Source organism: Macrotis lagotis, chromosome 1 (genome assembly GCF_037893015.1).
Source record: "Macrotis lagotis isolate mMagLag1 chromosome 1, bilby.v1.9.chrom.fasta, whole genome shotgun sequence".
Lineage (NCBI taxonomy): Eukaryota > Metazoa > Chordata > Mammalia > Peramelemorphia > Peramelidae > Macrotis > Macrotis lagotis.
Genome location: NC_133658.1, coordinates 843,316,397 through 843,337,542, shown reverse-complemented (window position 1 = coordinate 843,337,542; position 21,146 = coordinate 843,316,397). Strand labels below are relative to the sequence as shown.

The 21,146-nt window shown below is 35.0% G+C and overlaps 1 protein-coding gene across 1 annotated transcript; it reads left to right on the top strand.

Annotated features, from left to right (window-relative positions):
• Positions 1-9,526: 9,526 nt before the first annotated feature.
• On the top strand, positions 9,527-12,165 carry LOC141490609 (olfactory receptor 56A4-like). Its single transcript, XM_074190692.1, has 2 exons — positions 9,527-9,775; positions 11,470-12,165. The coding sequence occupies exons 1-2, from the start codon at positions 9,527-9,529 to the stop codon at positions 12,163-12,165; spliced, it is 945 nt and encodes a 314-aa protein (XP_074046793.1).
• The last annotated feature ends 8,981 nt before the right edge of the window (positions 12,166-21,146 follow it).

Below are 21,146 nucleotides of genomic sequence, written 5' to 3'. Positions count from 1 at the left end.
AGTTGGGCCTGTTCCAAGGTCTCCTGGCTTTCCTTTAGAATTAATGTGAACCAATCCCCTTTACAGAATTCAGATCCACAAAATCCAGAAAGAACAAAGGAGAACATCTACCAATAAGGTTTGTCTCAGGGGAACATATATGAACTGGGGGCAGAGAGCAGAGAGCCAGTGCAGGTGCAGTGGGGTGATATCTGGGTCTGAGATGAGAATGGAAGCTTTGAGTTTGTGAGGAGGTAGCAGAACTCCAGTGAAATTGGAGGAATAATTCTAGCACAGTGGCTAGACATCAATCCGGTCACCTCCACTGGCCTGGAAGACCAGTGCTATGAGGCTCACATTTTACAGTTAGGTGCCCCCCCCCCCCATGGGATAAAGGGACTCTTCTCAGAACAGACACAGTAACAATCTCCCCCCACCCCCACCTCAGTCACTCAGTTGTGGTCAGCAGATCTCTCTTAGTACTAAGTAAATAATAAGATTAACTATATAGCCTAAGGGTCCAGCCCACATTGTCCAGGTTAATTCAGACTCTGCTGTTTTCCCCACCCCCTCAGATCTAGGGAGTGGGCCACAAAGCAAGGTCACATACACTCCAGAGAAAGCTTATCACACTTCCTACTGGCCACCCCACTAGGAGTTACAAAGCCTGGTGAGGAAAGCCTATCTAGGGTTTTCAAAACTAAAGGTCTCTGAACCAGCCTCTTCCCCAACAAAAAGTTCTAGGAAAATGAAAAAAACCCAGAGAAAAGAGGTGGATTCATTGAAAGCTACCTTGAAGCCAAAGACCCTAATTCAGAGAGAGTTAGAACTTCTGAGGAGAATATGAAGTGGTCTCCAACCCAGAAAATCTTCTTAGAAGAGATCAGAAAGCAGTTTAAAAATTAATTGGAGGGGGCAGCTAGGTGGCACAGTGGATAAAGCACTGGCCCTGGAGTCAGGAGTACCTGGGTTCAAATCCTATCTTAGACACTTAATGATTACCTAGCTGTGTGGCCTTGGGCAAGCCACTTAACCCCATTTGCCTTGCAAAAAAACAAAACCTTAAAAAAATTAATTGGAAAAATTGGGAAAAGAAACCCATGAGAAAAATGAACACCTTGCAAGAGAAAATTAACACCTTGCAGCAAGAAAACAAGTCCTTAGAAGATACAACTGGACAAGTGTGAAAAGAAAATAATTCTTTCAAAACCACAATTGGGCAAATGGAAAAAAGAATTGCAAAAGGAAAAAGAAGAAAGTTCTTCTCTTAAAAATAATAGGAGACCTCCAAATTTTCCTGATGAAAAGATGAGAGCTAAGTAGAAAATTTAGACTTCAAACAGGAGACTCAAGAGACGCATGAAAAGATAAAAAAAAGGAAAAGAAAAAAAATGCTATCCAATAAGATGAAACTGGCTATATCCCCACCTGGCAGAAAGATTCCCATAACTCTTGAGAATTGTAACTCTATTAAAGAGAATATTCTTAGCCAGAAGTTATGGACACTCATGACTTGTCCATATCTCTGATAAAATGATTTAAAAACATTGTCTCCTTAAAAAGGGGAACAATAAACACAAGGGAGGATGCAGGTGATTGAATGGGGTAAATCACATTACAATGAAGAGGTTCAAAGGACCTATGAAATAGAGGGGAAGAAGAGAGGAGGTGAGAACTACCTGAATCTTATTCTCATCAGATTTGGCTCAAAGAAGGATAAATATACACACACTCAGTTAAGAAACTTATCCTAGCTTTCAAATATTAAAAGGGGAAAGGTGGATGCAGAGGAAAAGAGGAACTAACATAAGGAAGGGAAGGACGAAGGGGAAAAGGGGAAAGATGGGGAGGGTGTGGTTATAAGGAGGCCAAAACAATGAAAGAGGTGGTTTTCTGAAGTAAAATACTGAGGGAATATGGATAAAGTAAAAAAGGGGGAAATATAAACACAGGGAAGATAGCATGGAGGGCAATAGAATTAGTAATTATAACTTTGAATGTGAATGGGATGAACTCTTCCATAAAAATAAATGAATAGAAGAGTGGATTAAACACAAGAATCCTGTAATATGCTGCTTATTAGAAACTCATTTGAAGCAGAGAGATACATATACAGTAAAGGTAAAAGGTTGAAGCAGAATATATTTTGCTTCAGACAAAGTGAAAAAGGCAAGGGTAGCATTCCTTATCTCAGACAAAGCAGCTGCTAAAATAGATCTCATTAAAAGAGATAAGGAAGGAAACTATATCCTTTTAAAAGGTACCATAGACAATGAAGCAATTTCAATACTAAATATGTATGCACCAACAAATTATAGAGAGAATTAATTATTTCACCTTAGACAATGATAATAATGAGACAACATATCAAAACTTATGTGATATAACCAAGACAGTTATTAGAGAATATATTTTATCTTTAACTACTTACTTGAAAAAAAATAAAGAGGAAATCAATGAACTAAGAATGCAAATAAAAACAAAATTAGAGGAAAAACAAATCAACCCCCCCATTAAATACCAAATTAGAAATTCTAAAAATTAAAGGAGAAATTAATAAAATTGAAAGCAAGAAAACTATTGAACTAATAAATAAAACCAAGAGTTGGTTTTATGAAAAAAAAGAATAAAATTGATAAACTTTTGGTTAATTTGATTAAAAAAAGAAAGAAGAAAACCAAATTACTAGTATCGTAAACGAAAAAGTTGAACTCACCACCAATGAGGAGGAAATTAAAATAATAATTCAGAATAATTTTGTCCAACTGTATGCCAACAAATTTGATAATCTAAGTGAATGGATGAATATTTATAAAAATATAAATTTATAAAATATAAATTTATAAAAGATATAAATATCTATCTCAGAAAAAGAAATTCAGCAAGTTATCATTGAACTCCCTAAGAAAAAATCTCCAGGGCCAGATGGATTCACAAGTGAATTCTATCCAGCATTTAAAGGAACAATTGGTTCCAATTCTATATAAACTCTTTGGATAAAACAGGTGAAGACAGATCTCTACCTAACTCCTTCTATGACCCCATTATGGTGCTGATACCTAAACAAGGAAGAGTCAAAACAGAGAAATGAAATTATAGATCAATTTCCCTAATGAATATTGATGCAAAAATCTTAAATAAAATCTCAGCAAAGTGATTACAGCAACTTATCACTAGGCTAATACACTTTGACCAAGCAGAATTAATCCTAGGAATTCAGGGTTGGTTCAATATTAGGAAAACTTTTAGGATAATTGACTATATCAGTAACAAATCTAACAGAAATCATAAAATTATCTCAACAGATGCTGGAAAAGCCTTTGACAAAATATAGCACCCTTTCCTACTAAAAACACCAGAGAGCCTAGGAATAAATGAATTTTTCCTTAGAATAAAAAGCAGTATCTATCTGAAACTATCAACAAGCATTATATGCAATGGGGATAAGCTAGAGAAATTCCCAATTATGTTCTGAGAAAGATGTATTCACTATTTCTGCCTTTCTGCAACTGATCATTAGGTTTTTATGTCCTAGTACATGGTCAATTTTTGTATAAGTGCCATGTACTGCAGAAAAAAAAAGTATATTTCTTTCTATCCCTTTCAGTTTCCTCCATAGCTCTATTATATCTAGGTTTTCTAACAAACTATTTGCCTCCTTAACTTCTTTCTTGTTTATTTTATGATTCAATTTATCTAAATCTGAGAATGGGAGGTTGAAGTCTCCCACTAGTAGAGTTTTGCTGTCTATTTCTTTCTATAACTCTTTCAACTTCTCCTCTAAGAATTTGGATGCTGTCCCATTAGGTGCCTACATATTTAGTATTGAAATTACTTTATTGTCCATGGTATCTTTTAGGAGGATATAGTTTCCTTCCTTATCTCTTTTAATGCTATCTATTTTTGCAGCTGCTTTGTCTGAGATAAGGATTGCTTTTCTGGCTCCTTGTAGCATTGTTTCTTTTATCAGATAGTTCTGGAATAATGCCACAACATTCCTTGGTGTTTTCATTTTAGGATCTCTTTCCAGAGGGGATTAATGTATTCTTTCAATAACTATTTTGCCCCCGGGTTCCATGATATCAGGGCAATTTTCCATCACTAAATCCTGTAATATTAAGTCCATGCTTTTTTTTTTCTCTTCAATGTTCTCAGGAAGGCCAATAATTCTCAGATTCTCCCTTCTCAATCAGTTCTCGAGGTCTGTGGTTTTGCTGATGAGGTAGTTTACATTTTTTCTATTTTTTCCATCTTTTGGTTTTTGTTTAACACAATCTTCTTGTTTCATGAAGTCATTAGTTTCTTCCAGTTCCATTCTTTTTTTTAGAACAGAAGATTTTTCTTTCTTTATCTTTTCCAACTCCTTTTCCAGTTGGTCCATTCTATTTTTGAAGGACTTTTCTATTTTCCCAAATTTAGTTTTGAGAAAATCATTTCCTTTTTGCATTTGCCCAATTGAAGGTCTGAAAGAGTTATTCTCATTTTGTATTTGTCCAATTGTCTTTTCCAAGGATTTGTTTTCTAGTTGTGAGATGTTAATTTTCTTTTGCAATGTGTTAATTTTATCTTGAGTTTCTTTTCCCAATTTTTCCAATTGATTTTTAAACTCCTTTGTGATTTCTTCAAGAAAGTCTTTCTGGGCTGGAGACCAATTCATATTCTCCTCAGCAGTGCTAGATTGCTCTGGGTTAGGATCTGTCACTTCTGAGTATTTCTCCATGCCCCCTCCCCCCCCTTTTCTTTGGTCTTTTCTCATTTTGTGTTGGCGGGGTGGGGAGCTGGCTCTCACAGGTTTGCTTTTGAGGATCCTAGATCCTTTGTTCACTTGGCTTAGTAATTCCAAGGGCCAGCAAGTAGGGGGCACTGGTTGCTTTCTCTGGAGTGAGGTCCTTTGCCTCAGGGTCTGAGTTGACCTCGAACATTGGGCTGGGACCTGGGGGAGGGAGTTAATCCCTTTCTGTTGAGGGAGCTCTGCTGCCCTGGGTGGGTGGGTGGGGTGGGGTGGGGCTGTTTATTGTTTGTTCTAGGCAAAGGGCTCTGCCTAAAGTATGGAGCTCAGATCCTTGGCCCATCTGGTTGTTCTCTAGTTGTGCTCTGAGACTATGTGCTGGGCCTTACCCTCTCATAGCTCTTCTCCCCCGGCCAAAGACTTAGTAACTAAAGCTGGATATCGTACCCACCACTCACTGAAGTGTCCACAGCTGAGGCTGACCCTCTGGCTTCCCCCAGCTGAAGTCTCCAGTGCTAATCCTCTGCTCTTGTCTCCCAGTTCACCCAAGGTCCCCTGAGACAGATCTTCTTGGTAGGTTTTCTTCTCCTAGCTTTTCTTTCTGGGTTTTGTTGATTGAATTTCTATTAAGAGGTTTCTCTCATGTTATTTCTGAGGGGAAAGAGAGAACACTATCACAGTGTCTGTCATCTCTCCACCATCTTGGCCGGAAGTCCTATAACTCTGTAATCTTGCTGTAATTACTAGGTCGTTGGATTCTTTTTTTTTTAGTTACATGATTTGAAACAGAATGCATCGTTCTGTTTCATAAATGGTTGTTTTATTTTTCTTGTCCTACCCAATTTACTTATATCTATTCAGTTAAGTAACTTGTACACACACCCTGTGACCCTTTCAGGCCTTCCACACTCTGACCCATGGTAGACCTCATAATTTAGGCCCTGAGTGGACCCTAAAAGGAAAATTGGGTAAAAACATTTCTGATTTTCTTTTATTTTTCTTCCACTCCTATCTCCCAATGTCATCTTCCTCTTCAAGTTAATTACCTCATTGATTCAGCAATAGCCTCCTTTTTGTTTTGCAAGGCAAATGAGTTAAGTGGCTTGCCCAAGGACACACAGCTAGGTAATTATTAAGTGTCTGAGACTGGATTTGAGCCCAGGTCCTCCTGACTCCAGGGCTGGTGCTTTATCCACTGCACCACCTAGCTGCCCCAGTAGCCTCCTTTCTTACCCAGCGTCAGCTCAAGCTGACAGCACTCATTAGGACTGGTCTCTTCTCTTCCTTTCATTTAATCAAATTCTACCCACACAAATAGCCAATCTTTAATGTAAGCTAGATCATCACCCTTTTCTTGAGTCCTTCAATTACAATTATTTATGACTTTTTTCTTTTTCTCTGAAATACTATTTCAGTACAGTATTATATACCTTTTTTCTTAATCTTTCTCACATTGTTTCATATCAATCAATTTTCCTCAAATTCACATCTGATTGATTAATGATGAGAGATGGCACTCAAGGGGGTGGGGTGCCGGTGGTCTTTGATTCCCAATAATTATTAGTCAACATCATTATTGAGTAACTATTAGATATGAGGAAATTTGAACCACACCAGTCCTGAAAATTCTTTCATGATCAGTGTGCTTAACATAATAAATTGTCAAATAGTTGATAAGAATTTTCTTTGAAATGAAAATATGTAATGTATTAAAAATGTATGACTATCAGTCAATAAGCATTTGCTAAGTGTTTTATTATGTTATGGACACCAATGTGCTTATGATGAGGGTGCAGGTCCAAATGAATAGATTGCAAAATAGTATCATATTTTTGCCTCTGTGGGAAAAGTTTATGGAAATTTTAATGGAAACTAGGGGAGAGGAATTTTTTTTTTTTACATATGAGCACACACATTGAGAACTATATCTACTACAAAAAGTCAACTTGTCTTCCATTGTGGTTACACTTTTTCTATCCAGAAGGTTCACTCAATAATATCTATGATCACTGACTTGTCTCTAGAGACATTGCTCACTCTCAGCATTAATTCAGCTGTGGAGATGTGATTTTTGCATGCCCCAGGAGAGACTAATTTTTCTAATTATTCTTTTTCCTGTGATAGGCCTGCAGTCTCCTTAGCAAAGGAAATAGTATTTGTGTGTGGTTTGCATAAGAAGGGAGATTTCATTTAGGAGATGGTGTAGCCCAAATGTTTCAGAACCCTGAATTCTCAGGAATAGGGAGCTCAATCTCATATAACTGTTTATATAACCCTATCTGTCAAGCAGTCTGGGTAGCTGTTTACTGAACTGGAGAGTTATGGTTTAAAAGCACAAGAAGACCTCTGTAAGTATCTATGTTTTTGCTTGTCAAAGGTTTTAGGAAATGAAAGATTAGGGATAGTTTCTGGGTTATAATAGTTTTAGTAGCTTAATGAAAGCAAAATCCCTTTCTTTAAAGATGTGCATATAAACCTAAACATCACAGTGTCTGACCCTCCCAAAATTAGAAATTATACTATAGAAGAGAAATCTAAAAGAATCTGTTAGAAATTTAAACCATCTCCTGACTTGGGCTTGGAATAAGAATGCCATTTTCTTCTTAGAAAGATTTAAATATGGTGAGATGCTAGTCTGAAGTCATGGGATGAATGAGTCTGTTTCTCAATAGGACATCCACAAATACAGGAAGCTTCTTATGTTCTCCTTTAGCCAGTGGGATCCCTGGAGGGATGGTTTCTGTCTGCAGCACAGAAATGATACTGGGAAAGAAGGAAGGCTAGAAAAAGAATCATCACTGGGACATATATGACAAATGATGATCTAGCCTCTGCCTGAAAAATCCCTAACGAAGGAGTGTAACCATATCATTCTGTCATGATGGAACTTCATAAAAACAGTTAACTGCTCTCTCTGTCCTTAGCCATTGAAACAGTTAGAAATGATAAAGGGAGAAGTGAGGTGAACCACCATCCAATTAATCCCTCTACTCCCCTTACAAATGGACCTACTGAGGAGAGAATCTTGTGGGCATGGTTGGAATTGCCAGGGCAAGGCATTCAACAAGGCAGCAACCCACTCTGCCTGCCCCTTGCCAATGGGATGCTCTTTAGATGGAATGCTAGAGTTATCATTGAATTGACCACCATCCTGGTAATGACCAATCTACATCATGCACCATTGGTGCATTGAAATGGAAATCAGGAAAGGTAAGGAAAGCAGGATCTCTTCTACAAATTTTCCTTGATATCAGCTTTTGTCCAATTCATCCAGTAGTTTTATCTCTAACCTTGCAGAAGGGACATGACTGAGGTTACCTCCTTTATTTTAATTTATTTTATAATTATACATTTTAAAATTGTGAACATGAGAATAAATCAAATGGTTACTTCAATAAACAAAGAAAAGAACCATTGTATATGAAATTATGAACTTCTTCAATTACATTAATTACATATATTAAATTCAACATGATAGTAATGAGATTGCCTTGTTTATTTATATCTCCTTTGAAATTCATTCTGTTCTCTTTTGTGCATTTTATACTTTATTCTTGTTCTTTTTATGTTTCACTAATATCACTACCCAAAAACTTCTTTACCCACAATAGAATACTTCCCTTATATGAAACAAGCACAGTAAAACCAAACAAACCTTTATATTGACTGTATATGAAAATATATGTCAAGTTCAGTTAACAAGCATTTATTAAGGAATGGGTAGGTGCCAGGAACTTCTCTAAGCCTCATACTGCTCATCTTGACTATAGCCTGTTTGCCAAGAGGTAAAAGGCATGTTTCATCTTAGTTTTCTCAAGTCATGATTATTTATTGATTAGAATTCTTAAATCTTTCAAAGTTGTTTTCCTTTATATCATTGGAGTCAATAAATTAAATGGTTCTCCTGCTTCTCATTTCATTCTTCATCAGTTAACACGTCTTCCAGATTTTTTTGAATCAGTTTTTTTAACCATATTTTATGGCACACAACTACTGCTTTATACTTATGCCCCATAATTCATTGTCATTTCCTGGTTGATGAGCAATCTCTTTGTTTTCAGTTTTTCATTTTAACGAAAAGTTGTTATAAAATATTTGGGAGGGTTCATCCTCTTTGTCACTATGCACTGTGGTATATAAATAAGTATGGTATTGCTGGGTCAAAGGAACCCAGGTTCAGCTACTCTAAGGTTATAGTTGCAAAGTGTTTTCCAAAATGAGTTGATAAATTTCCAGTATCACCATCATTACCTACCCAAAGGTGCTCAGGAAACTTGACATTTTTTTTTATTCAAACTTAAAGAATATCAGTTGAAATTTTGCATTTTATTTTTACATTTGCTATTCATTTAGCATTGGCGATTTGGAAACTTTTTTTAAGTTTTTTTTTGTCAAGGCAATGGGGTTGAATGACTTGCCCAAGGTCACACAACTAGTTATTGCAGATTCTTTCCATAGCTTATCAAATTTACTCTTTCTAAAATTGCATTTATAACAATCATCCATGCTATGATTCCAGTGAATACTAACAAATCAGGGGTGGAAGGTGGAGAGGGTAGGAACTAATATCTTTGTAATCCTTTCCCCATCATAAAAGCTATTACCTAAATTTTAATCCTTGATATACTGTATTTATAACAAAATCCCTCTAAAAGACACCTGCTCTCCAGATTATGCTTGGAGCATCCACAATCCTTTTCATCTCAGTGAGGTTGATATTGAGACCATATGATTGGAGAGGTATTCACATTAAAGGGGTATCAAATTAAGGAAAAATAAATCTTTTTTTTTTTACTAGATGATAAACTATCATAGGCGATGGCACTCTTACCCAACAACTCCTCAAACCAGGTGACTGAGTTCCTGATGATCTGTCTTCCTGGGATGCAGGATGTACAGCATTGGCTATCTGTACCTCTGACCCCACTGCTGGTGCTGGCCTTGGGGGCCAATATAGTGTTATTATTGACTATTCATCAAGAGGCTTCTCTACATGAACCAATGTACTACCTGCTGGCCATTCTATCTTTGCTAGACATCATCCTCTGCCTCACTGTCATCCCCAAGGTAAGATTCCTATTAGAGAGTTACTCCAAATTTCACTCACTAACTTTCAGAAGCCCCTAAGACCCCAATTCTAAGATTCTTTGGTCATCATTAAGTCTAAGTCTAGTGATTTTGACACCACCATCCTCCAGGGTGTTCAATCAGCACCATCTCTGAGATCACTCACTGTCCTTGTCAGTCCCAAGGTTATGTGGCCATGGTTGTTTTAAAAATCATGCAGTAAATTGAGAAAATCAATTTGATTTTTATGAAGCTGAGACCAGACAACAATTCAATTTATCACTACTGTTCATGAGTTTATAGAAAGAGAAAGCAATGTTTCTTACTTTGAAAAACTGAAAATTAACCTGGAGGAATCAGATAAGATTTTAAGTCAAACATAAAATTCTCAAACTGCTCAGATGGAACATTATCATTATTATCATGGTCTTACCTATATTGTAATCAATAATATCAACAACAAACATCATTAGACCTGTTTCAATCTAATTCCCTGGTAATTTAGGTCCCAAACTGAAATGATAAGTTATCTTGAGGATGTTGGAAAGATGTCTGGAGAAGGTTGAGGGCTGATCTTGGTAGATATTATCAAGCTACTTTAACTTAGTGACGGGATAGTTACAGAATATAAGGAGAGCAGTATTTAAGAATGTCCTATTTTCACTCCACTCCACCTTAACTACTTACAAAGATGAGCAAATCCTTGATATTGACAATAACCAGATAAGGACCACCTCCATGTTCAGGAATTTCCAGATCCTCTTCTTGGTCCACAATCTATTGGTTTTTCCAACATTCCCTCTGTTTTCCCTTATTGAACTTTTGCATTTTTACTATGAACTCTAGACCCTCAATGCATCAATTTGCTCTTAAGTCATCTTGTCCACAAGTTATACGCTCTCCTTTTCCTCATCTTGACACTTTGGTGAACCAATTAAATTCTTTACTTGTCCTCTTCCCTTGAATTTTTAGATTCCTTATCATATTACCAATTACTTCTTGCCAATCCTTTATTGGATCATTTTATAATGATTTCATATATATATATATATATATATATGGGTTGTCAAATGAAAATAGAGGAAATCATACAAGGGTTCTGACTGAACTAACCACAAAATTTTATTAAACGATTATAATTTGATGCTCACTGTGTCTTCTATACATGCCTCATCAACTTACTATCCCATTCTCAAGTGCTTTTCCAAACATTTTCATCCCTTCTTAAACTTCCTATGACTCCCTTTCCACCCCATCCCTTCCATTGAGAACCTACTCTCATATGTTATAAAAAAAAAACCCCAAAACAATTAGGGTCATTTACTATGACCCTAATTCTGCCCTTTTCCCCATCTCATGTCACTCATATCCCTCAATCCCCCCTAATCACCTGGGCTCATAATCTATGATCCCTTCTCAATTCTTGCCAAGGCCTGTCCACTTTTACCTTTGCAATGATTTTTTTTTTATTTAGGTTTTTGCAAGGCAAATAGGGTTAAGTGGCTTGCCCAAGGCCGCACAGCTAGGTAATTATTAAGTGTCTGAGACTGGATTTTAACCCAGGTTCTCCTGACTCCAGGGCTGGTGCTTTATCCACTGCGCCACCTAGCTGCCCCTGTATCCTTAAAATTTAACAGAGTTCATGTTACAAAACATGAGCTTAATAAATTTTGATTGATTGATTTTTTTTCCAGGTCTTGCTTCTCTTCTGGTTCAACATGAAGCCCATTAGCTTCACAGGCTGTTTCCTACAAATGTTCATTATGAACACCTTCCTACCCATGGAGTCTTCTACCTTGGTTGCCATGGCATATGATCGCTATGTTGCTGTTTGCCAACCTCTGCATTATCCATCCATCATTACTGAGCAGTTTGTGATCAAAGCTGCCATATTTATCATCTTTCGAAATTTATTGGTTACACTGCCCACCCCAATCTTAGCTGCCAGGCTAGATTATTGTGCAGGGAATATTATAGAAAACTGCCTCTGTGCCAATATATCTGTGGTTAGACTCTCTTGTGAAGATAACCATCTTAACAAACTCTACCAATTTGTGAGTGTCTGGTGCCTTCTGGGTCCTGACCTGGTGCTAACTTTCTTCTCTTACTGTTTCATCCTGAAGGCTGTACTGAAGCTACGTTCTGTGGCAGCAGCCACAAAAGCTCTGAGTACTTGTGGTTCTCACTTCATCCTTATCCTCTTCTTCTACACATTGCTTGTGGTTCTGGTCATTGCTAATGTGGCTAGAAAGCAAATCCCCCTCGATGTCCCCATCCTTCTTAATGTTCTACATCACCTCATCCCACCAGCCATCAACCCCATTGTCTATGGGGTTAGAACTCAAGAAATCAAGCATGGAATTTTGAAATTACTCAAAATTAACAAGTGAAAAGCAATACTATATAGTTCATTTCCTTTAAAGTTTATGGAAGACTATGAATTGTTTTGAGCCTCTGTATAGCCCTAGAAACTTTGAACCCTTCTTCATTCAATCCCTTTACCCTCAAACCCTACTTCCATTCCTCTATTTTTTTTATTCACATACCATTATTCCTCAGTTACTTTATTAACAGTTATGTACTGATTCCCCAGATCAAACCTTACAGTGATTCAGTTTAAAATTGTCTCCTACTTTTATCCCCAAAACATTCTGGGTTTTGAATATGATATGATTCTCCAGATCCTTATTTTTTCAACCTTGTTATAAGAAATGTTAGAATGTGGAAAGTTTTATTGGAATTTCAAGGATTCTGACAGACATAATTTGCATAATTGTAAAATGCTTACCACAGTGCCTATTCAGGTGCTGAGCACTTCATAATTGTTGCCTATTATTATTGAGTTGCTTTAAGATTCTAAAATGAATTAACTTTTATGTACAGCATGTGAAATTTTGTTCAATTGAATCAATGTCACATAAATTGTAATTATTCCATGTTTATGTTTTAAATATATGAGATTATGTAAAATTTTTCTAAAGTATTGAGCAATACAATTAATGGGGAAGACTTCTTTCACATTATATTTTAGTCTGTTTAGGTTTTTAAAAATGTGGTTCTGCTCCCTTCACTCAGCATCAAATCCTGTAAGTACTTCCATGCTTCTCTAGAATCTGACCATTTAGAGTTTCTTATAGCACAATAATATTCCATAGTCTTCATGTATATAACTTGTTTAGCCATTCCCCATTGATGGGCATCCATGTAATTTCCAATTCTTTGCCACTACAAAAAGCTGCTATGAATATTTTGGAACCTGTAGGACTTTACCTATATTTTATAATTTTTTCTGATATAGACCTAGAATTGGAATTGCTGATCAAAGGGTATGAACAGTTTTGTTGCTCTTTGGACATAGTCCCATATTGCTCTCCAGAAAGTTTGGATCCATTCACAACTCCACCAGCAATGCATCAAGGTCCCAGTTCTCCCATAACGTCCCAACATTGATCATCTTCCCTTTTCTCTCATGATGGTCAATCTAATAGGTGTGAGGTGATACCTCATTGAAGTTTTAATTTTCATTTTTTTCTAATCAATAATGATTTTTAACATTTTTATATGATATTATATCTATCTATATCTATATCTATATCTAATCTATATCTATATCTATATCTATATCTAGAGAGAGAGCTTTAATTTCTTCATTTGAAAACTGTATTCATATCCTCTGACCATTTACCAATTGGGGAATGACTTGTAAACTTATAAATTTGATGTAATTCTCTCTATATTTTAGAAATGAAACCTTTATCAGAACTCCTAATTGTGAAGATTGTTTCCCAGCTTTCTGCTTTCCTTCTAATTTTGGCAGCATTGCTTTTATTAGTGCAAAATCATTCATTTTGTACTTTATAATGTACTCTAACTCTTTTTTTGGTCATAAATTAGTTCCCTTTCCATAGATATGATAGAGGACTTCTTGGTCTATTAATTTATCTATGGTGCCATCCTTTATGTCTAAATCATATACCCATTTTGACTTTATTTTGGCATAGGGTGTGAGATGTGGATCTAGGCCTAGTTTTTAATCATACTATTTTCCAGTTTTCCCAACAACTTTTGTCAGATAATGAGTTTTTATCCCAGGACAATGATGTCTTTGGGTTTGTTAAATAGTAGATTGCTGTAGTTGTTTACTGTGTTTTCTTTTGAACCCATCCTAAACCACTGGTTCCATTACTCTATTTCTTAACTAGTACCAGGCAGTTTTGATGACTGCCACTTTATAGTATAGTTTTAGATCTGGTAGAGCTAGGCCACTTTCCTTTACATTTTTTTCATTAATTCCCTTGCTATTCTTGACTTTTTGTTGAACCAGGTGAATTTTGTTTCTATTTATTCTATTTTGGAAAAGTAGTTTGGTAGTTTGATCGGGATGGAACTAAGTAATTTAATTTAGGTAGAATTATCATTTTTATCATATTAGCTCGACCTAACTATGAGCACTTAATATTTTTCCAATGATTTAGATTTTAGTGAGAAGCACTTTATTTGGGTGAGAAGTACTATTGTGTCCATGTAGTTTCTGGATTTGTCTTGGGAGGTAAATTCTCAAGTATTTAATGTTTATAGTTACTTTAAATGGAATTTCTCTTTCCATCTCTTGCTTTTGGACTTTGTTGTTCATATATAGAAAGGCTGATGATTTATGTGGGTTTATTTTATATCTTGCTATTTTGCTGATTTGTTTCAAGAAATTTTTTAGAGGATTTTCTTGAGTTCTCTAAGTATACCATTATATCATTGGAAAAGAGTGAAAATTTTACTTCCTCATTGCTAATTCTGATTCCTTCAATTTTTTCTTCTCTTATTGCTACAACTAGTAGCAGTATATTAGTACATATATATATATATATATATATATATACTAATAGTATGTATATATATATATTAGCAATATACAATATAGTGTATTGAATAATAATGGTGATAATGAGCATCCTTGTTTCACTACTGATTTTATTGGAAATGCTCTGAGTATATTACCATTACATATAATATTTGTTGATGGTTGTAGATAGATACTATTTCTTATTTTAAGGAAAACTCCATTTATTCCTAAACTTTCTAGTGTTTTAATAGGAATGGTTGTTGTTTTTTATCAAATGCTTGTTCAGCATCTATTGAGATAATCATGATTTCTGTTGTTTTTGCTATTGATATGTTCAATTATATTGAGTGTTTTCCTAATATTGAACCATCCTCTACTTGATATAAATCCTACCTGATCATGGTATAATATTCAAGTAATAACTAGCTGTAGTCTCATTGTGAAATTTTATTGAAGATTTTTGTATCAATATTCATTAGGGAGATTGGACTATAATTTCCTTTGTCTGTTTTGGGTCTTCCTGGTTTAGGTTTAAGCAACATGTTTGGCAGAACTCCTCCTATTTTTTTTTTAAATAGTTTATGTAGAATAGGAATTTTTAAATGTTTGGTAGAATTCACTTGTAAATTAGTCTGAACCTAGTATCTTTTTCTTGGGAAGTTTATTGAGAGTTTCTTCAAATTCTTTTTCTGAATTGGGGTTATTTAAGTAATTTATTTCCTCTTTTGTTAATCTGGACGGTTTGTATTTTTGTAAATATTTATCCATTTCACTCAAGTTACCCAATTTATTGGCATACAGTTTGGCAAAGTAGTTCCAAATTATCCCTTTAATTTCTTATTCATTGATTCTTAGTTCAACCTTTTCATTTTTGATACTGGTAATTTGGTTATCTTCATTGTTTTTTAAAAATCAGGTTTACCAAATTTTTGTCTGTTTTATTTAACCAACTGTTAGTTTTATTTATCAGATCATTCTTGCTTTGAATTTTATTAAGCTCTCCCTTGATTTTTGAAATTTCTAATTGGTATTTAATTGGGGGATCTTTATTTTGATATTTTTTCTAGGTTTTTAGTTGCATACCCAATTCATCGATCTCTTCTTTCTCTATTTTATTCACATAAGCATTTAGAGATATAAAGTTTCCCCTCAAAACTTCCTTGGCTGTATCCCATAAATTTGTTATGATATTTCATTAATATTATTTTCTTGGATATAATTATTGATTATTTATATTATTGCTGTTTGATCCACCCACTGTTTCAGAGGAAGTCATTTAATTTCTAATAATTAGTTTTTGGTTCATCTTTCCATGACCCCTTTTTACATGTAATTTTTGTTGTATCATGATCTGAGAAGTGTATTTATTATTTATGTCTTTCTGCATTTAATTAAAAGTATTTTGTGCCCTTGTACATGGTCAGTTTTGGTATAGGTGCCATGTACTATCCCCATTAAGTTTTCTCCAGAGGTATATTATATCTAAGTTTTCTTTCTTTCTTTTTTTTTTTAGTTTTTGTAAGGCAATGGCATTAAGTGACTTGCCAAAAGTCACACAGTTAGGTGTCTGAGGCTGGATTTGACCTCAGGTCCTCCTGACTCCAGGGCCAGTGCTCTATCCACTGCACCACCTAATTGCCCCCATATCTAAGTTTTCTAAGATTTCATTCACCTTCTTAACTTCCTTCTTGTTTATTTTGTAGTTAGATTTATCTAGTTCTGAGATAGGGAGATTGAAGTTCCCCCATTATTAAAGTTTTGCTATCTATGTCTCCTTGTAATTCACTCAACTTTTCCTCTAGGAATTTGAATGCTATATATCTAGGTGCATACATGTTTGGTAATGATATAGCTTCATTACCACTGGTGCTTTTTATGAAGATGTAGTTTCCTTCTTTATCCCTTTTAATAAGATTGAATTTTGCTTTTACTTTATCTGAGATCAGTATTGCCTACACCTGATTTTTTTATTTCAGCTAAGGTATAATCTATTTTGCTCCAATCTTTAACCTTCACCCTGCGTGTATCTCTCTGCTTCAAATGTGTTTCTTGTAAACAACATATTGTAGAATTCTGGTTTTTTATCCTGTCTTCTATCCACTTCTGTTTAATGCAAGAGTTCATCCCATTCCCATTTACAGTTAAGATTACTAATTCTGTATTTCCCTCCATGCTATCTTTTACTTCCTTTCCCCTTTGAATTTTCTTTTAAGTTTCAGTTTATTTTCACTTATACTTTTACCTTCCCTTTTATCAGTCCCTTCTTTCCTTATCTTTCCCTTTCACCTCTCCCCCCACTTCCCTTTAGAGTAGGAAAAAAATTTAAACCCAAGTGGGAATGTATCTTATTCCCTCTCTGGACCAAATCTAGTGAATAGAATTTACTCAGAGTTCACAATCTCCCTTCTTTTTCTCTATAATAATAACATCTGGTGTTATTAGGTATTATCAATCACAGGTAGTATCAATCATAGCTTGATTATTTGATTTCTGGGAAAGCTAATATTATTTTCAAAATATCACAGATTGATTGATTAAGCAGCCTTGTCTCAAATTATATCCAATTAAAATTATAATCATTTTATACCTTACCCCCTTTTCAAGTACCCTCCAAGGGGCACACTCCTCCAGACCTATTTTCTCTAACCTTTTACCCCACCTCCCCACACACATACCCGGGGTACTTAACCTCTTGTTAAGTGAAGCAGGGCATATTTTTTCTCATAGTTTTACCCTCCCCCCAACCAGGGTACTTGATAGTTGTCAAGTGGCATCAAGCCCTGATCTAATTAAATACAAGAATCTCAAAGGGCTCTAAGTACTGGGAAGCTCTGAAGGTCTCACTTGAGATCTTTACAAATGATTGTAAACTATGGGAGACATTAATGCAGGACAATCCAGGTCATGATGCTCTCAGCAGAGAAAGTGCTGAATTTTGTCAACAAAGCAGAATTAAAGTGGGTCCAAGAATAATGAGACACTTAAGTTTAGACTTAACACCCCTGCTTTTCATCAGGGCTTTTTTGTTTCAAACATAGTTATGTCATCTTGGGCCTCTTCAATGGAGAGACAAGACCCAACAGTATTCATATCCTTTAAGTCCACTCTCTTCAATTATATGCAATCCTTTAATTATCCTAAGAGAAGTAAAGTTCTCAAGAATTAGAAGTGCTCTATCTTCCCTTTTAGGGATGACAACATTTGTTTTGTTTTGTTTTTTTTTCTTCTTCTCCTTTTTATTTGCCTTTTCATGCAGCTTTTGAGTTGTGTATTTGGTGATTGAATTCTCTGTTCAATTCTCGTCTTTGTGTCAGGAAATTCTGGAAGTCCTCTTTTTTGTTGAACATCTATCTTTTCCCCTGACAGTATATGCTGAATTCTTCAGAGTAGTACATTTTGGGTTGTAATCCCAGGTCCTTTGCTCTTCAATATATGGTATTCTGGGTCTTTCCGTTCTTTAATGTTGATACTGATAGGTCCTGTGTGAGTGTGATTGTGTTTCCTTTTTGCTGCTTACTATATTCTCTCCTTTATGGAGAGTTCTAGGATTTCTCTATAACAGCCCTTGGAGTTTGTATCTTGGGGTCTCTTTCTGTAAGGGTTTTGTGGATTCTTTCATTGGTTATATTGTTTTATTGTTCTAGTAGATTTGGAAAAAATACTCTTTTTAATTGTATACTAGTAAAATAATTTTCAGTGGTTACAAATATTATCTTTCTGTTAAGAGATGTAGACAATCCAGTTTTATTGACTAATTTTTTTGACTAATTTTTTCCCAATTACCTTCTTGCATATCTCTTGAGTCTTGTCTTTCAAAAATCAAATTTTCTGTTCACTTCTAATTTTTTTTTATTGGGTAAGTTTGGAAGTCTATTTTGTTGAAAATCAATTTTTTTTCTCTTAAAGCTGAATTTTTCAGGGTAATGGATTCTTGGTTGTAATCCAACTTCCTTTGCCCTCTGGAATATAATATTCTAGGTCTTCTTATCCTTTAGTGTTGAAGCTGATAACATTCTGCCCAATTCTGATTGTTGTTCCCTGGTATTTGAATTGCTTGTCAAATTTTCTCCTTCATCTGAGAATTCTGAAATTTAACTCCAACATTTCTTGGAGTTTTATTTTGAGATCTCCTTCTGGAAATTTCCGATGGATTCTTTCAAGGACTATTAAATCTTCTTATTCTAGGACATTAGGGCAATTTTCCATGATAATTTCCAGAAAGATATTGTTGAGGTTTTTTTTTTTTTAATCATGGCTTTCAGTAGACCAGTAATTCATAGACTATTATTCCTGGATCTGTCTTCCAGGTTGGTAATTTTTACTAAGAAGCACTTAACATTTTCTTCTATTTTTCTAGTCTTTCAGTTTTGTTTCATAAATTCTTGATGCCTCAGAGTTCTTACTTTCACTTGTCCAGTTCTAGTTTTTAAGAATTTATTTACATAAGTTAGTTTTTTACTTTCCCTTTCTAGTTTGTTAATTTTACTTTTAAAGGCATTGTTTTCCTTTTCCAATTGGTCAATTTTGATTTTAAAGGAATTGTTTTCTTTTTCCACTTGACTGACTTTATTTTCATGATATAATTTTCTTCAGTTAATTTTTCATGATTAGCCTGTATGACTCATTTATTTTTCATTTTTTTCTCTTCTATTTTTTAAAGCCTTTCTGAGCCATTCTAAGAATTTTTGAATTTGAGACTATTTCATAATCCCCTTTGAGGTTTCACACATAGGCATTTTCTCATTGTTTTTCTTTTCAGAAATGGTGTTTTGTTATTCCCTGTCAACTTATTAGTTTTCTATGGTTAGGTTTCTATGGTTTTTGTTGTTTTTGCTCATTTTGAAAGTTGTACTCTGCTCCTGGGGCACGGGATATACAGTCCCAATATTTTTGTCTTTGACATTGTTCACTGGCCTTGCAGATACTCATGTCTTACCCCCTGTGATGGGGTAGTTCAATCCAGCCCTGCTTATTGCACCAGTATTCTGCTTTAAAAAGTTTGGGTTGCTTTCTGGGACTAGGGCTCTCACTACTGACATACTATACTGCTGCTCTGCTAAACAGAAATCCATATATTTTAGTTGGCTGAGCTGTGGTTAAAATCTTCCCATCTATGTTGCACTGCACTCCCCTTGTAACCACATGAGACAGACATTTTCTGAAGTTCTTCCAAGATATTTTGAGCTGAAATGTTTTACTCTGCCTTTTTGTAGGCCCTATCACCTTAAGATCTTTTTAAAAGGTCATTTAAAGATTTTTTTTTTTTGTTTTTGGAAAGACTCTGGAAGCTTTCTAGTTTCTCTGCACCATCTTAGCTCTGCTCCAATTATCTTTCGATTTTTTTACTTTAGAAGTCCAATCTCCTGTGATGAATATGACAACTTTTTTTTGGTGGGTTGTTTCTTAAAGGTTTATTAAGTATTCATGGAACTTAACAATTTTTATGTCTTTGGCATTAGTGGTTGGAGCATTACGGTAATATTGAACAGCTTGACTTGGATTCAAACATATTATTCTGTCATTTTTTGAAGTAATATTGTAGTATAGCTTTTCAGAATTACTTAATTTCTTCTAGGATTAATTCCTATAGTGATGCATATCTAGAAACCACCAGAAATTCACCAATTCCCATTTGCATAAGTTTACTGATATAAGATGTTAATATTTATTCCTTCCATCTCCTGTTTGACACCTGTGGCTTTCCTTTGTTTAAAGACTGTACAATCCATGTTCCTTTACAATACTGATGTTTACAGAATTAAACCTTCCTTTGGTCCACCGATGATTCCACAGATGAACTTCATTTATGCTTTGGCTCAGCTGCTTTCTTAATATTTGAACTGTTTGTAGTTAACCTCTATTCTTTCCCAGTAGCATATTGAACATCTTCTGACCCAAGGAGCTCATCTGATGTCATCACTTTTATTATTTTGCTATTTTCTATGGGGTTTTCTCAGCAAAGATACTGGAGTGGTATACCATTTCCTTCTTTAGTGTACTACTTTTGTCAGAACTCTCAATAGGACTTGTCTATCTTAGGTTACCCTACATTGAATAACTTATATTTCATTGAACTATTCAGTTCCCTTCACCACAAAAATACAGTCCTCTGGATCCTCACATATAATTAATACCTTTTCAGTATTTGGCATTTATTCCTGGAATGTTCATTTTTTTTCCTTTGTTGTATTAGAGTCCTTAGTTTCCTTCAAGCATCAGCTCAGTTTTCTTCCTCATGAAACCTTTCCTGATTTCCCCAGTTATCAATGCAGTCTATCCTCTCCAAAATATCATTTTCATTTTGAATATATTATATGTATATATTGCTGTATGGACATGCTGTCTATCATATTAGAATTAGGATCATTACTTTTTCTCACTTTTGTCTTTGTAGTGACAGAATAGGCCCCTAACATTCACTGATTGATTGTTCTGTCAGTGATACATCAGTGACTTGACATTCTTTTAATTGACCTGACATCACAATTAAGTACTTATGACATATGTTGAAGTGTACTCCCCATGAATTCTGCA

Bases quoted from the DNA above. Each gene is read 5' to 3' on its own strand.
- LOC141490609 (XM_074190692.1), top strand. From the start codon at position 9,527: ATGGCACTCTTACCCAACAACTCCTCAAACCAGGTGACTGAGTTCCTG. The intron at 9,776-11,469 runs GTAAGATTCCTA...TTTTTTTTCCAG, and splicing joins GCCTCACTGTCATCCCCAAG to GTCTTGCTTCTCTTCTGGTT.